The 17,984-nt window shown below is 36.2% G+C and overlaps 1 protein-coding gene across 2 annotated transcripts in view; it reads left to right on the top strand.

The window, feature by feature from the left end:
- The window catches only part of LOC127934703 (ankyrin repeat and BTB/POZ domain-containing protein 3-B-like), a 59,586-nt gene extending 41,602 nt beyond the window's left edge, over window positions 1-17,984 (top strand). The window contains exons 3-17 of one of the 2 annotated variants that reach the window (XM_052532247.1): window positions 5,969-6,173; window positions 8,380-8,532; window positions 8,816-8,981; window positions 10,161-10,250; window positions 11,475-11,576; window positions 11,852-11,945; window positions 12,056-12,191; window positions 12,296-12,516; window positions 13,308-13,486; window positions 14,494-14,599; window positions 15,367-15,469; window positions 15,663-15,744; window positions 15,900-15,968; window positions 16,586-16,699; window positions 16,811-17,984. In XM_052532247.1, coding sequence (XP_052388207.1) covers window positions 5,969-6,173; window positions 8,380-8,532; window positions 8,816-8,981; window positions 10,161-10,250; window positions 11,475-11,576; window positions 11,852-11,945; window positions 12,056-12,191; window positions 12,296-12,516; window positions 13,308-13,486; window positions 14,494-14,599; window positions 15,367-15,469; window positions 15,663-15,744; window positions 15,900-15,968; window positions 16,586-16,699; window positions 16,811-17,020 — 2,030 coding nt within the window. In that variant the 3' untranslated portion in view covers window positions 17,021-17,984. The remainder of the gene's footprint in view (window positions 1-5,968; window positions 6,174-8,379; window positions 8,533-8,815; window positions 8,982-10,160; window positions 10,251-11,474; window positions 11,577-11,851; window positions 11,946-12,055; window positions 12,192-12,295; window positions 12,517-13,307; window positions 13,487-14,493; window positions 14,600-15,366; window positions 15,470-15,662; window positions 15,745-15,899; window positions 15,969-16,585; window positions 16,700-16,810) is intronic. The other variant, XM_052532249.1, reaches the window with a different exon arrangement.

The raw sequence follows: 17,984 nt of genomic DNA, 5'->3' as shown, positions 1-17,984 counted from the left end.
ACTTTGGTCAGTTGTGGGACAGTTTTGCCCTTTGTCAGAAAAAAGTAGTTGATTTTGGGTAGCAGCTCATAAAGATGCCTCAAAACTCTTAGGACACCAGTGTAGTAAAGCACATTTCTCTGAGCAGATTGTAGCTTGGCAAGAAAGGCTTGGAACTACCAGTGCTTAAGTCCATTTGCTTTGATGAAGTTTGTGCATGACACCACCACCTTCATGACTGTTTCCCACTTCAGAACTTTGCAGCAGAGTACTTGCTGGTGGATCAGGCAGTGGACTTGTAACGGTGGGGTTAGGCCTCTTTCCCCCATTTCTTTATTAATGCCTTCTATAAGCCCCCTCGACGTGCCAACCATACTAGGAGCCCCGTCAGTAGTGATGATGGCCAGCTTAGACTAGTCTAGATCCAGCTCTCCCATCGTTTGGCACACTTTACCAGAAATATCCTCCCCTGTTGTAGTATCTTTTTTGATTTTTTTGGGCTGCTATCTCCTCTGACACTTTAAAGTTTAAACTAAATCAGCAAAGAAAGATTAGCAGCTGTGATGTGTCCTGCACATCATTGCTCTCATCTAGTGCTAGTGCAAAAAAATCAAATTCTTTCACTTTCTCCTGCAGTTGGGCATATACATTAGCCCTCATCGCATTTAAGCCATTTTTTTTTAATCAGGGCACACCTCCTCCGCAACAGCATTCATACAGTACGTACATTTCTTGACGAACTCACTGTCACTGAATGCCCTACCGCTGGTTGCAATCAGTTTAGCTACCTGAAAGCTAGCTTGAACAGATGACTGGTTCAGCTGGGTTTTGTGTACAAATGTATTCTGCTGAGCTGGAACAAGAACTGTCACAGAGACTCTTTCTGCTTTTGGACAGTCAAAGAACAGAACACGCTTACTCAAAGGGCAGAGTTTATTTTAAGATATGACTGAATTTGCAAAATGTAGATTTAATTATACAGCTTTTAATGATAGAAATTAGTTTTTTTGAGTTGCTGATTTTTTCATCTTGACTTTTGCTATCATCTTTGATAGCAAAGCGGAATAAAAAAAAAATCTGCTTAATATTTTTGTGAAAACCATGATCAGGTTTCTTTGATTAATAGAAAGTTCAAAAGAGCATTTATTTGAAACAGAAATCTTTTACAACATTTGAATTATCTTTACTCTCACTTTTAGTCCTTATTGAATAAAAGTATTATTATTGTTTTTTATCTTACCCTGAACTTTTGTATATATCTTGGTTATAACAGTTCTTTTAAATTATAATTTATCAGATAAATTCTTGGTGAGCATAAGAGACTTTATCTTTTTTAAAAACAAAAATCCTAAGTCCATGTTTTTGAATGCTAGTGTATTACGTAATGTATATTTATAACTGTGTTCGAGTACAATGTTTATAGGCTTTTGCAGTAGAATCTGGGTTATTACAAATTCAAAGCTGTTTGCTACTAAATTGGAATCGAAGGCATTTCGACTCTCAAAGTCATTGCCTCTCAGCAAATCACTGTGCATCTGAAGTATGACCTTTTGTATGCTTGCCACGATCGTCTACATCCAGAGGGAGGCCTGAAATCTACAAATTACATTGTACTATAATATAATTACACTCATAAAATTCCGTAACAGGACTTCATGGTGATAGATTAAATTTCTTATTACAGCACACAGTTTTTTTATGTCACTCATGAGCAAGTTAACAAGAAGACATCTCTCCCTGAAGAGCACTAAAGGGTCAAAAGGTCGATGCCTTAGAAGCCTTTTCTGTCTCATTCTTGTCTCTTAAAATTCCATTGTGTCCTTGAGTAAGCTGATCTTGTTCCTTAATAATCCCCTCTCCAGATTTGCATTGAAGAATGCATTTTCTGACTCTTTCTGGGGTCAATTTAACAGTAATGTAGATTGAGTAGCTATTGCTTTCTGTACAGAAAAGATAAGTGGTGGATTTTTAAATTTCGTTTCTATTATGTACAATAATAAAAGCCATTAACTAAGGGACAAATAAAGTCCAGAAAAGCTAAGTGCTTATGCACTTTATGGGCTTTTTCCTACGTACTACTTTTTTGTACGTGTAATGGTTTGTTTGATCTATAAGACCAATTCACTGCTTTCAGCATGCATGTGTGTGCGTGCAAAAACTTTACCTTGGGCTATAGCAGTTACTTAGCCATTAACAGCTGATTATGAAAGGAACATTTGTTGATAGTCATTTTCGCATTTGTCTGCACCAATTCTAAAAACAGCCCTAAAGGAGACTTGACCTTTTATGCAAAATAAATAGCTGTTTAAGTGGCTTGCATTAGGATCTGTCTGAATGAAACCTGCACAACAGTCAGGAGTTTTTTCCTTTCTTTTTTTGGTTGGCCAGACACCAATCAAAGACCTTCATGGCTGGATTGCCATCAGAGTGTTTCCATGCTGCCCATAAAAAAATTTCCCCGTGTTTTCCTAAAAGTTCCTGTTTCCTCCCATAGCTCTGCTAATGCATTTATTCCCTCTTGCTCCATAAAACGCTCATTACATTTCATTGCTTCATTGCTCTGGAGCACCGCTGGTGCCCAATGACTGGTTCTTAATTGTTTATCTACATATTTCTTACAGGATATAAAGCAATTCTGGTGAGCAGTGAGTTTTCTGTCACAGAAACTGTAGTTGTAACCTTGATGGCTGCTGAGATATACATTTCTTTGGCATTTCTGGAAAAGAACCTCATTATGAACAGTAGGTGTGATGAGACCTAGACCAAGTCTTTTTAACAGAAGAATAAGAGAAAACTGTGGGTTAAAATCATAAAAAGGTAAATATACAGTTTCTACAGGTACAGTACTTCAAATATGGAATATATCTAAAAGAATACAAAACTCAAGTGGTCCTAATATCTAAAATATTATTAACATTATAAAATATACACGCATACATGGACACAAAATGTGCTCCAATGTCAAAACATCTTATGATTATTGTCATCATTAATGTTATTATTTTATTATTATTTTAATGGTGTTTATTATTTTAGATTATTTACAGTACATATTACACATTTTAGTACCATTTAAGTGTTGTTTTATTACATATATTTAAAGTAGATACTGTATATTTAGTTAATATATCATTGTTTTTTTCACATTAAACTAATGAGAATATGAATTTATTTGCATTACAGTAATAGGAAATGAGCTTAATTGTGTGCTTAGCTTATGTTTTGATTTTGATCATGATTTCAATTAACTATTTAATGATTAAATGTAATATTTTATAGGATTAATAATTAAAAATGATTTTATACACACACACACACACGTGTATATATATATATATATATATATATATATATATATATATATATATATATATATATATATATATATATATATATATATATATATATGCCTTTCTGTTTATTTTGGGAAAAAACAGCTTTGATGTTGATGTACCCATGATTTTTCAGACATTTTAAATAAAACAAGTACAGTTAATCCGACTAATCCCAGTCTGACAGTTGAAAAAGACAAAAAATCTGTTCTGTTACGTAAACCTCTCTCGTGGCCTTTCCTCTATAATTTATATCTTGGTTCAGGGAGGACAACCAATCGATTCTGCTTAGTTTTCAAAGTAAAACACCATTCTGAATCCTCCATTCCCAACGTCTCGTTTTCAGTCTGGTGATGAAGGGCACCTTCTCTGCTGTTATGGATAAGAGTATCATATTTGACCCAAGACGATTAAGCAAAAAGAAAATCTTCTGCTGTGTTGTTATCTTACATGGCCATGCTTATTTATATGAATAGCCTACAGTACTTGTAGATGATTGGCTCTCTTGGTAATGAGGTTTACAGTCATGACTAATAGACGAAGACCTTTCGCCGTTGCTGTGTTTGTTTAGCTGGTTAGTCTTGAGCTTATCTCTCAGTCAGTTCCTCTGCTGCCCCTCTGACTTGAGGAAATGTCACACACTATCATGAATAAGAGATGAGGGTTGGTCACAGAAGTGCCCTGGTGGCTTCCAGCATCTTTCCTCGTCTCGAGAGCCTCCTGCCACCACCTCCGACTGCTAAAGCTGTGTGTTTCTCTGCTGACAGGTGTATTCTTGCGCTTTATTGTTTTGTGTATGTAACTGCCTCGGCTGCTGATAATGTATTCCACATAATCCTATAATTATTGTGTGTAATTATAGTGCATATCTTTGGCCTCCACTGTCAGACAGTTCACATAGCTTCCGCTCGAACTCATCAGTATTCTTGCTTTACAATGCCGGCATTCTTGGTTTATTTTTTCATTATTTACTCTTGCTCAAGTTGTTCCAAATCCAGAAGAAGTCAACTGTTTTTGTCCGAACATTGGACTGTCTTTACTTTAATTTAGTGGGAAAAAAAATAAAATTAAATAAAAAACAGTTCAGAATACCTTCTCTTATCTTCCATGGACGATTGAAACATCATGAGGATAAGTAAATAATGGCAGGCTTTTCATTTTTAGATAAGCTTTTCTAACACAGTGTCGCATTTCATATTTATTTTGTGTTTCAGGGAATCGGTGGCTAATTAATTTGAATATGTACAATCTCATTCATAATTATTATTTTTTTTTTTTTACTCATGTCCCGGTGACAGGTTAGAGGCGAACCTTCATGCTTTTTCTTAAAAAAAAATTTTTCCGTGCAAATTCATATGAAATCGTCACCTTGTAAAATAGACAAGAGTTCGGTTTGGCTATTTCTTTAAATCTGCAGCCTTGGCAGAGGAATTACAACAGTTAAACAAGTTGTTTATTTCTTTAAATAAATGCTCATCTCGCACCTTGTTAATTCATTGGAGTAACAGAGATATGGAATGTTCTAGAGAGAACAAGTGCGAGTGCTGCAGTCATTTAAGTTGCAGAGTAATAGATGAGACTGTTTCTCAGCGTTCCTTTCAGAGTGTTTTATTGACTTGAACATATACAGAAGAATTAGGTCTCATGGACAAAATGGGACTGTTAGATGACCCGAAAGTTTCTCATATGAAAGGCAGAAGTCATTAGAGTGAGAGAAAGAGTGTTTAATGTTCTGTGTAATGAATGCAGAGCTTTGTCTGACCTTGTTCTGTGACATTTTTCATCTTTGGTGTTCAACACGATCCATCAGATTGTATGCTCTTTACAAAACATCTCATGCAAACGTGCACATATTTATAAAAAAAAAAAAAAAAAAGCCATAGTATACTGGTGAATATATATATATTTTATAAACATTTAATGGTGGATTTATTTGCTAAATTTTGAACTTGTTTAATGTAAATACGTATTCTCAGGCTACATTGCATTGCTTAATTGCTAGTAAGACTCAGCTTAGAAATTGTGAACTTGTATATTTTATATATATATATATATATATATATATATATATATATATATATAATTATTATTTTTTGCTGAGCTGAGCTGATATTAAATCAGTTGCTGTGTAGTAATTGAGCACCAAATCAGCATATTTCAGAAAATGTATCTTTGCCATCACAGAGATGTATATTTATTATATATTTAAACATATAAAAAAATAGAACACAGTTTATTATTGTAATAATATTTCACAATATTACAGTTTTTACTCTGTTTTAGACTAAATAAATGCAGTCTTGGTGAGAATAAGAGACTTTTTTCAAATTGCATAAATGCAAATAGGCACCTATTGATTTTGTAAATTCAAACGATATACCAGGTCATTTGGAGTGATCAAAAATTTGTCCTTAAGGAGTCATGACAGGTGAACTATGGCAAAATTACATAATAGTTTTGTGTAATATTCAGTTCGATGGACAGGCTGAGAATTTCATTACTGACAAACGTGCTGCCGAGGACCTACAAACAGCTGACTGGCAGAGAAAGATTGACAGAGCTGCTAATTTTTTATGCTGTAACTTCAATGCAACGACAGTACTGTCCTTCACCATTTACATCATTCAGCTAACCATAGGTCTCTTGTGCCCTGACAGGTGATTTAGTGTCCAGAGCCATGCATCACCTCCAGCCTCTGAGCATAAAGAACCACAGCAACGGCACTCCGCTCCCTCAGAAGTGCAGCCTGATCCACTGGGAACCCGAGGCTTTATATACGCTCTGCTACTTCATGCACTGCCCTCAGATGGAGTGGGAGAACCCCAACGTAGAGCCATCCAAAGTCACCTTACAGACCGAGAGGTGAGGACCTCACACTGTACTTACTGCATGCATTACAAAGTGGCTGGGCATTTTTGCTAGGGAGCTTTCTGATTGATGCAGTCCCTCAAAGTACTTACCTTAAGCCAAGTAGTCGTTTATTCAGCTTGACACTGTAATATGATGAAATGCAGAGTGTAAATGCGAAATACAGTGCAACAGACTGCAAGTGGAGTCGGCTGCTGCGTTCGTCATACTACTATCATACTACTCTCACTATTTCTGCAGTATCCAGTATGTATGCTGAGCATAGCGTACACATTTTCTGTATGCATCAAATACCCGGATGACCTACTATACAGTATTTACCAGAATCTGCTAAATAGAACTCAAGTACACTGAAATCAGTACAGAAGCTGTGTTCGGAATGGCATACTACCACACAGCTGCTGCTATATTGCAGTATGCTGCGTGTATGTTCTGTATGCATGGAATGCCCAGATTACCTGCTACATTTGCTGAAATTTGATGTATGCATCTGAAGACACTGCATGGGATACTGTTTCACAGAATGCAACGTGCTCCATGTAATGTTTAATCTTCTAACGCATGAGTGAATAATACAGTGTTATCAGGTGGTTAGCAGTATACGTATAGTGAGGTTTTTTAAACTTTAAAGTTGCATTCATTCAATAATATTTTTAAGTCTGATAATTTAAACACATTATGTTACTGCATACTGTTTTATAATGCACTACAGTACTGAAATATAAATCTCTACCACCTAACTACTATTTACACAATTATTATTAGTTCTGCTCAGTATGTAAAGTCCATTAATTAGGAAATGAATTAAATTGAGCAATATAGCATTGTTTACTAGTATGAATCCTTAATTAACAAGACTTTGTATGAATGGTTAGTACATTTATTTGAGAGGTAACAACCTCTGCAGCAGTGCTGAATTAATGTTTTGTTGTTAATCGTATACTGTTTCACACACTTTTCTTTAAAAAATAGTAGGCAGTATTCACTGTGTACTGGGCTGTAAACAATAAGCAGTAAGCAAGTATGCCATTTCGAACACAGCCGGGGTGTGTGTCAGCATCGTCTGCAATAAAATGGTCAGGGTTGTTGTAATGATTTGCCATCTGACATTATCAAGTAGGATATATCACTAAATCACACATAGAGTGCACTTACATTGATTTGTTAGTCTATTAAACCTCAAAATTCCAGGCATTCTAAATTGTAGATGGCAAAAATGCTTCTATGCTTTTTATATTTCTATAATTTAATATTGTTAACTTAATCTATATCACAAAAAGAGTACCGTTTTTCTGCAGATATCAGCATGAGCTCATTTAATAACAAATTTATAAAAGTTCAGTAAAGCAATTAAGTGACTTACATTTAGACATAATATTGCTTGTTTTTGCTCAATTTTGCCAAAAAAAATAGTTTCACACAAAGATCACAGCACTTCTCTCAGCAAATGGTGTTTACTTACTGAATGAATCAGCTTTTTGAACAAACCGGTTGAATAAACGATTCAATGATTCACTCATTAACTCTGAATGAATCAACCATTTGAATGAATCAGTTAAATCTCAATGGCACTGACAGTCACTTGCTGTCACCTACTGGCGGTTTTAACATTTCGACTATATCTTTCATGTTATAAATTATTTAAAATATCAGTATTTAACGTTTTATGTCTGTTTAAATGCATCCATGTCCACTCTGAGATACATAAACTGTGTAAATACATCTAAATGCTATGTCAGATGCAGATTCCAGAAATGTTTTCTTATGTTGGAATAAAAGACACTAAGTACCGGATGAAGTACTTCTTATTCTTACCCCAAAAATACAAAATGGAAGGGTTAAAAAAAAGTTAAAAATGAACACAACCTTACTATTCAGGCTGTGTATGAACATTTTTATATATATTTATTTGCTTCTTTTCCATCTCGCATTTACTTTTACTTTCAATACTAAGTATGTTTAAGATTTAAAAAATACTTTTCATACTTAAGTACAATAAATATCATATGCTTTAAGACTTTTACTCAAGTAATATTCTAAACAGTGATTTCAACTTCTACCAAGGTAATTTTCTGGTAAGATATCTGTACTTTACTTAAGTATGGCTTTTAGGTACTTTATACACCACTGCTAATAATATTAGTAAAGATACCTAATATGCATTTGTTAAATTCCATAATCATTTTGTCTCCACCTGCAGGCCATTTCTCGTTCTGCCTCCTCTGATGGAGTGGATCAGAGTAGCTTTGGCACACGCGGAGCACCGCCGCAGCTTTTCAGTGGATAGCGATGATGTTCGGCAGGCAGCCAGACTCCTGCTGCCTGGGGTGGATTGTGAACCCCGCCAGCTGAAGTAAGCGTGCTGCCATTAAATTAACATCCAGCTTCCAGATATTGCCACCCATCATGACTGAAATGAGAATGGCTCATAAACAGTCTGTACAGAGAAAACAAGCTCAGTCGACCCAACATAAGGCATGCCTCGCACCATAACTGCTGTTTTATTGCTATTAGGCCAAGTGTTGTAATAAAAGGTTGGCCCATAGATGAGTGTTTTACTTCGAATTTATGATTTGAGCTTTTTTTTTTGCAGAGGATTAAGACATTACAGAGATGTTTTTGTATGTGTGCCGCAGGACAGATGACTGTTTCTGTATGTCACGTAAGCTGGATGCTCCCTCGACCGAGGCCAAGTTCCTGCAGGACCTCGGCTTCCGCATGCTTAACTGCGGCCGCACTGACCTCGTCAACCAGGCCATCAACTTACTAGGCCCCGGTGGAATCAACAGTATGAGTGAACAGGTTAGAAAGATTGTTGGATAAACAGACACGTTCATGCACACAAAAAGAAAACTTATTTTTGTATTTAACAGTATGGGAATGTAGGGGTTTCATCATATTTTTAATGCTAATCAGTTACAAATATTTAGATTTCTTAGCATATGAACCCCATTCCTGAAATATATACTTCCGTTTAGAAGTTTGGGGTCAGTAAGAATTTTTTTTTTAATTGTATTATTTAATTTTATTTAGCAAGGATGAAATTGAACAATTGGCTAAAAGTAAACATTTGAAAAAACCTTAAAAAACATTTACATGGTGCAGGAAATGTTAACTCTGATATTATATAGATCTTTGCAAACATTTAGCAAATATTTAGCATATATGATGTGTACTTTTACTGAGATTAATTACATTTTTGAGTTGTTTTCTTTTTAAAAACTTTGAAACTTTGTGCTTTGAATATAATAAAATAGCATCAGTTTATCTAAATTAAATTACTATAATTGTCTTGAAGATTTAAATCAAATTTTGAATGTAAATGCAACTTAAGTTTACATGTTACATGTTAGAAAACCTCTGTGAATTATTTTGTGATGGTTCTGGCCTGGTCTTGGAAACTTAAAGTTGCAGGTTCAGCCCCTAGAAGAGGTTTCTTTTTATGAGGTCCCAGTATAAATTCAGGTGCAACTCCAGGTGCAAATATCTAGAGACCAAGCAACTAAATGAAGACAAATGCGTAGGTTGATAGGTTGCAGATGGTAAATGCTTGCATACATTGCTATATTTTCCATTTATTAAAGCCCAGAAGGATTTACACAGCAGGTTTCCCTCAAGATTCACAGTGTTTAGCAGTTGACAATATTAATCAGAGCCAGCTTTTAGAAACACATCAGTGGTTTTCATCTCTTCATCTCTTATTACTTTGCTCTGTTATTGACCTCAGGGAGTGGAAACATTTGCCATTACCTTTGTTTCATAGCTAATTAACTAATCTGATTTTCCATCTCTTGATTTGAGATATTTTATGGTTTTACAGGAGATAAAACAACACAAAAAGACTTTCAGTGCTTAAATTTTGTCCGTATAAAATAGAGCAATGTATTTAAATGAAATACTGCATATTGTGAAGTTGTATGTCCAAAATCAGAAGATATGTCTGGCGTATGCTCAATGTGACTGGTCTGTTGTGTTTGCCAGGGCATGACCCCTCTGATGTACGCATGTGTCCGTGGTGACGAAGCCATGGTTCAGATGCTGCTAGATGCAGGAGCCGACATCAACAGTGAGGTTTGTAACTACATCTCTGCTGTATTCTTATATACACATTCTGTACTCCCATTCACCATGTCATGTAGTTTCAAGTGTAGTGTTTGTGTTTCTGTGTCGTGGTATGACAGGAGAAAACTCAGACTGCTTTTCATGCCCATGAGGGACTTGTCTGGGTAGATTTCAGCTGTTTTATTGGAAGTCACTGTCACTAGGTGTTGTTCTGCCAAACTGGGCCCTAGAAGCTAGCAAAGACAGATTTCTCACTAATTCACACGCTCACTATTCATCACGATTTCCAGCTTGATTAAACACGTCTCAGAGATATCAGCACAAGTTTTAGGTTTCAGTCACTTGTAGCAGGGAAATCAAATTGTTTACAACTATGTGTCATAAAAATGTGAAAAGTTCATGCTATGAATCAGGTGCTGTTTTTCTCTCTAACACTTATTGGGTTAATCTTCAATTTTTATCTTTACAATATGTACTGTAGAAATAAATTTGAGTAGAAATGGAAATAAAAAAGAAATGTACTGAATATATAATGGTGTCCATTTTCGATAATTTTTTAATTAATTTAATAAACTTTTTTTATTGAAGGTTGCCGGTTAAAAACCCAGCAGTTATTATGTTAACCTTTTTGCCAAATACAAAAAAAAATGGTTCTAGTTTTAACAAATGGAAATAAAAATACTTTATTTAAATAATTTATTACACTAATACACAAAAATTATATTATCAGCATAATCATTTTAGTTATATTTTGATATAAAGAGCTACTGTAATTTGTTTTTGTAACTAATGAGTTGAAAGTAATAAGTGTTTATCAGTAGGCTCTTGTTATTAACATTTCTTATTATTATCAATGTAGAAAATAGTTGTGCTGCTTAATAATTTTGTCGAAACCGTGATAAACATTTTCCAGATTATTTGACAGAGAAGTTGTCATTTATTTAAAATAGAAATCTTTTGTAATCTTTTATAAATGTTTTTACTGTCACTTTTGATAAATTTAATGCATAGTGAATATAACTATTAATTTCTTTTGAACCCAAACCTTTGAATGGTGTTTGTACTGTACATATACACACTCAGCAGGCAGCTCCTGTAAAGAGGCAAAAGATCCTCTACTATCTCCATATTTTCAGATAAGCGCAGCGTCTCTGTGCTTTCCCAGGACAGGTGTTTAAAGGTCTCGATCTCTCTCTCTTATGTGCCCTACTCTGTCCCCTGTACCTCCCATAGGTGCCAAACACAGTGCAAAAGTACCCCTCAGTCTTTCCAGAGACCCGGCAGGCCACGCCTCTCACCTTCGCTGTACTTCACCAGCACATCCCCGTGGTGCAGGTAGTGACCTCTCTCTCCCGCCCGACCTTTCGCCAAGATTTCAAGCCAAACAACTGAGTATGCATAAGACTATGCATCAGTTTTCTCCTGAAAGCCTTGTCTGCATGATTCATTCAGCCATTATGATTCATTATGTGTTTGCTTATTTTACTGTCATTGTCTCTAATTCCTCGAATGAATCTTAGCAGGAATTGCTTTCATTAGCTTATTCACTACAGCTGGAGTTCTCCACTATGGAAAACCAAATCTCCTCTCTCTCCTTCCTTTTATCTCAGTTGCTTCTGGACGCTGGAGCTAATGTGGAGGGCTCTCTGCAGGACGGGATGGAGAACTACACTGAGACGCCTTTGCAGTTAGCTGCCGCTGCAGGTAAGAAAGCTCACACTGCAGACCGGATAACAGTGCCACTTCCTTCTCGAATTCCTTAATTATAAGCCAGCGAGACCACTAGAGAGGACTCAGCAGTTTGTGTGCTGTAGGGAACTTTGAGCTGGTCAGTTTGCTTTTGGAGAGAGGAGCGGACCCCATGGTTGGGACCATGTACCGCAACGGCATTTCCACCGCACCACACGGGGACATGAACTCCTACAGTCTGGCCGCAGCGCATGGACACAGGTAACACACAAACACACACACATGCATAAATCAAATACATGCACCCACACAGTCTTGTAATTTATTAATAAACCTGCAAAATCATCCTCATCCTCGTGCTGCAGGAACGTGTTCTGCAAGCTTCTGTCGCAGTCTGAAAAGGGAAAGGCAGATATTCTGTCTCTACAGGAGATCTTGGCTGAGGGATCAACGATGGAAGAGAGAAATTCTCTAAAGATGGAAGCAACCCGCACAGGGAAGGCCAAACTCAAAGCTCTGAGAGAGGCGATGTATCACAGCTCTGAACACAGCTATGTCGACATCACATTGGACATCAGAAGTTTAGGTCAGTGCTGATACTGTATCTATAATAATCAAATAATGGCATCACAATGAATTAGCATTACATCAAGTTTAGAATTAATACAGTGCTTAATGCTTAATTGAAGTATAGCTTAATGTATTGAATGGCTTGTTGAATAGAGATGTGCTGTGTTTGGACAATTTTGACATGACATACAATTAAACAGAAATTTGCATGGAACTTTTTTTCAGAAATGGATATTTTTATTAAGTGAGGGTGCATTAAATTGACCAAAAGTGACAGTAAAACATTTATAATATATAAAATATTATATATTTAAAGTATAAAATATTATTATAAAATTAATAATAAATTTATGTTCCAAATGAATTTCCTGTTCATCGTAAATGCTGTTTTTTAACTTTTATTCATCAAGTCCTGAAAAACTTATCAAAGCGTCCACAAAAATGTTAAGGATCACAGCATTTTAATAAGCATATCAGAATGATTTCTAAAGGATCATGTGACACTAAAGACTAGATTATTGGCTGCTGAAAATTCAGCTTTGCCATCTTTATTGAAATAAATTCAATTTTAAAATATATTAAAATACAAAACAGTTCCTTAAATTGTAATAATATTTTACAATATTTCTGTTTTACTGTATTTTTGATTGAATAAATGCAGCCTTGGTAAGCATAAAATATTATTTAAAAAAAACAGTAGTGTATTCAGATGAAAATCTCAAAGGCGACTCTAGGCTACTGATCACATAACATATCTCCATGTATAAAAATAAAACGGTGATTGTCATGTGTTTTTGTGTATATCAGGGGTGCCCTGGACGCTGCACACCTGGCTGGAGTCACTGCGAACGTGTTTCCTGCAGCACCGGCGGCCGCTGATCCAGGGTCTGCTGAAAGAGTTCAGCTCTATAGAAGAGGAGGAGTACACAGAGGAACTCATAACACATGGACTCCCACTCATGTTCCAGATCCTGCGTGCCAGCAAGGTGAATAAAAACACATGCTTAACTCACATGCACAATTGACACCAATACGCTTTCTCTGGGAATCAAACCTCTGATCTTGGTCTTGCTAGTAGCTTGCCTGAGAAACATGATCATACCCGTCGGATAATTTCTAGAACACTTCCATGGGTTACTTCTCTCCGAATCCTTTGGAATCCAGAACCCTGGGGAACACATTGCTACTTTAGAACAGGAAGTGGATGCAGAAACTCACATAATTTGAATTGGGCATTCTGTTGATGTCCTCCCACAGCATTATGTAATAGTGAGCTTTGCTTTGAAACCTAGGGTGCTAGAAAGAATCCTTAGACACTGACCATTACATCTGCTTCACACATCCATACCTCCTCCCTCTAAAGCAGATCAGACAGTACAGGAAGTAAAGAAAAACATGGGTTTCATATAGTATATAGTAGGTGTATGTGTGAGCGTGTTTGTCAAGGTTGATCTTTGGTGGAGTCAAGGAACCTTACTCTGAGCCCTGCAGAAATCACTGACAGTTTCCACTCCCTGCTCAACCTTCAAAAATAATGTGTCTGCTTGTTAGTACAAAGAGAGAGAGAGACCAAGAGAAAGAACGGCAGAGAGAGCGGGAGAGAGAGGAAATAGCTGTGCTGTGCTGACAGCAGGTGAATTGTAGAGGCAGAGGCAGGCCGGGCGAGAGAAATGTCAAGTTGATGAGGAACCTCTAACAATCTTTCAGAGAAGCTGATCGTTCAAACTGCAGAGGGAGCAATCTGACAGGGATTTAAGAATCTTCCTGAACTTAGAGTACTCCTATCATCCCGTAACACTGATCCCAAAAAACACCATGCATTTGGACGTCTCAAGAATAGATGGTGCAGTTTTGCTATGCAAGCTCACACATACACATAACCTTCACACACACTGAAACACAGGCGCTATAACACCCCCAAGGCAAGTCAAAATGTTTTGCTTTGTAATGGGGCTTGATGAGAGGTTACATGTTACTTTCTCTTGGTTTGCAGAATGAAGTAATTAGTCAGCAGCTGGCCATGATATTTACTCAGTGCTACGGGCCGTATCCGATCCCCAAACTTACAGAGATCAAGAGGAAACAGACATCAAGACTGGGTATGTAGAACGAGATATCAGGTTGTGGAGTGCTCTCTGTAAAATACAAACAAATGCAAGCTGGTCATGACCAACACTACTGTAACTGACATTTTGAATTAAACTGAGCACTCTTTTTGTTAATGAAATGTCAAGTACCATTAAAAAAAATATATAAAAAAAGTAAAAAATATTTTTAATGCAGGTTGAAGAGATAAAAAATTATTCAATCACCCTCATTCCAAACCGTATAACTGATTCCTTTTGCAGAACACAAAATTCTGAACAGATTACTTTAATTAAGTACAGTTTGTTTGAATTAATTAAATGCATCTTTAAAATTCTAATTAAATTCCATCTTTATAATAATTTTGTTCAGTGCTGTTATGGTTAGCTAAAACAATTAAGAAAAAATGTTGTTCATCAAAATAAAGCTAAAATAAGTAAAGCACATTCTGCAATTAAAAAAGGAGTGAAGCTTTCTAACTTCAAGGTCATAAGTTACATAAATTATTAGTTAAATGAATTTCAGGAATTTTAATAGATCTTGGGATTCTGTACAGATTTTCAGTGAACAAAGGCTTACATTTCAGTCTGTTTCTATCGGTTATCCTCAGAGGGCTTACATGTATAATGCATGATCTCCTATAACATAGTATGTATGTGTGTGTGTGTGTGTGTGTGTGTATTTGTTAGCAGATCATGCATTATACATGTAAGCCCTCTGAGGATAACCGACATTCCCCATTCTTTATAAATGAAATGTATCTGTGATATGTTTATGTCAGATCCTCATTTTCTAAACAACAAGGAGATGTCAGATGTGACCTTCCTGGTGGAGGGACAGCCATTCCACGCTCACAAAGTTTTGCTCTTCACTGCCTCCAACAAGTCAGTTGATGCATAGCATCCAACTAAAAATAAACACTATTAAACGCAGTGGCAGTGTGCCTTGTGTGCTATTGTTGTAATTACAATACCATATTAATAACACAGATATGAGGCCCAATAACAGCACATTTTAATTTATTGTTACTGTATATGGAGTAGTATTGCTGTTTTAACTTCTCCTTCTTATACCAAGGTTTAAATCACTTCTGGCTAACAGACCAGCTGCTGAGAACACCTGTATTGAAATCAGCCATGTCAAATACAATGTATTTCAGGTAAAGTCTGACTGCTCCACTAATGGTCTGAGAAGAGGCGAGTGTATCTTGCTATTTTTTTATTGAGAGGGAAAGGAGCCTCATCATTTTTATATTGTGGTCTGTCGTGTGTTTGACTGATGCATGAAATATTATATTTTGCTTTTTTCATATAGCTGGTGATGCAGTATCTGTACTTTGGTGGAACGGATTCACTTCACATCAGAAACACTGAGGTTATGGATGTAAGTACTAATAACTCATTTGGAGTCCTTATGTTATCCCAGTCTAGCATAGTTATATTTAAGGCATTTCACAGTGGAAAGGGGTTGAAATGCACAGCTATTTATTTGATAAAAAATACAGACAAAACTGCAATATTGGGAAATATTATTACAATTTAAAATAACTGTTTTCTTTTTTAATACAATCTAAAATGCAGTTTACTCCTGTGTTGGCAAAGCTGAATTTTCAGCAACCATTACTCACTCAATTATTTAGTAATCATTCTGTCATGCTGATTTGATGTTCAATACATATTTCTTATTATTATCAGTGTTGAAAACAGATGAGCTGGATTCTTTGATGAAGAAAAAGTTCAAAAGATTTATTTGAAATATAAATATTGTTACATTATAAATGTCATTACTTACTCTCAATTTGTATCAAATTAATGCATTCTTGCTGTTTGAAAGTATTTTCGGCATTTAAATAAAGCACTAAAAATAAACTAACTACACAAATAATGTTTTTTTGTTTTTTTTTTAATTGACATTTACCTATGAATCTTATATACAATATTAGGCGTATTTGAGTTTTTTTTCTTTTGGTCTCAACGTCTCTCTGCTCTGCTATCTTCCAGCTTCTCTCTGCATCTAAGTTCTTCCAGCTGGAGGCTTTACAGAGACACTGTGAGATCATCTGTGCCAAGAACATCAACACCGAAACTTGTGTGGAGATCTATAACCATGCTAAAGTAACAGCAGTCTATTTATGAAGCAATCTAACATGTTCTCAGATTGCATTCCAATGCATATAAAACATTTTGTACATTCTCAGTATTTTCTTTCCTCTCCTTCTCTCTTAGTTCCTGGAGGCACCTGAGCTGTCGTCCTACATCGAGGGCTACTTTCTAAAGAACATGGCAGTTCTCATAGAGCTTGAGCCATTTAAACAGTTGCTCTATAACCCCCCGGTGGATAACTGCTGCCCTGACGTGTTGCATGATCTCGAGAAGACGCTGGCCACACGCATTCGCTCCATTCATCTGTCCTCCTCGAAGGGATCCATCGTCTAAAACTGCCTCCAGACCTCATCAAAGCATGCTGAGATCACAACACGTGCACTTCCTCCAGGACTCTAGCAGTGCAGTGTAAATTTGTTCGTCACTGGCAGTGGTAGTAGCAATGCACTTGTAGTTCTCCATCTAGGACTGTGGTGATCTCTTCTCAACAGACTTGATCTGTGCTTTAGGTTACAGCCATGAAGGAAACAATGCCATTTTACATTTTGTCTCCAAGTTGAATAACACATGTGACAGGTAATGGTTTTGTTAGATGCAATACCTCTACTAACCTTGGAATATTGCAAATCCAGTAACTCATTTTGAACCAGTATGAAGATATACAGCAGCAAATGTGTTGTGACCCAGAAACAGTGGCAAGCAGGTCATGCTTTAGTTTTGCTAAGTCATGGCTTAGGGGTAAAAGGAGTTAGACTTCTTAAATAGAAAACAACTCCATTATTGTCAGCACTGATTATAGATGTTACTAAATATGCTTCCTAGATTTGTAATTTCGAGCATTGGGATGATGCTTCACAGTTGTACAGATGTTGCTCTTTTTATCAGTTACCATATGTGTGGCTGCCAGTGTAAATACCTGATGGAAATCTCTCATATGGAGTCGTTTGATCTCTAGCTGTAAGTACATGTATATAAGATGTCATGATCTTAAGACTTCCATCAAGAACTCACAATAATGTATTATAGAAGTGTTCTTGAAGTATTGTAAACTGTTGTAAATGTAGATGAGCATGTAAGTATTTTCATGCTTGGGTTTTGTTGCTGTCTTGCATTGACTTTACACTCTTCTGTGTGTGTGCAGGGGGTCTGTTTTGTCAGGAAAAAGTAACTATTATCAGATTGGAGTTGCATAATTGTAGCTGTGAAACCCCTGACTTAATCGACTGATTCAGAATGTGGCAGGAATATGTTCTGAAAGTGCTAAATCGGTGTTCTTTATAAAGATTACTACAAATTA

Source organism: Carassius gibelio, chromosome A18 (genome assembly GCF_023724105.1).
Source record: "Carassius gibelio isolate Cgi1373 ecotype wild population from Czech Republic chromosome A18, carGib1.2-hapl.c, whole genome shotgun sequence".
NCBI classification, from domain to species: Eukaryota; Metazoa; Chordata; class Actinopteri; order Cypriniformes; family Cyprinidae; genus Carassius; species Carassius gibelio.
Note: the sequence above shows the minus strand (reverse complement) of the source record. Positions and strands in the feature narration are given on the sequence as shown.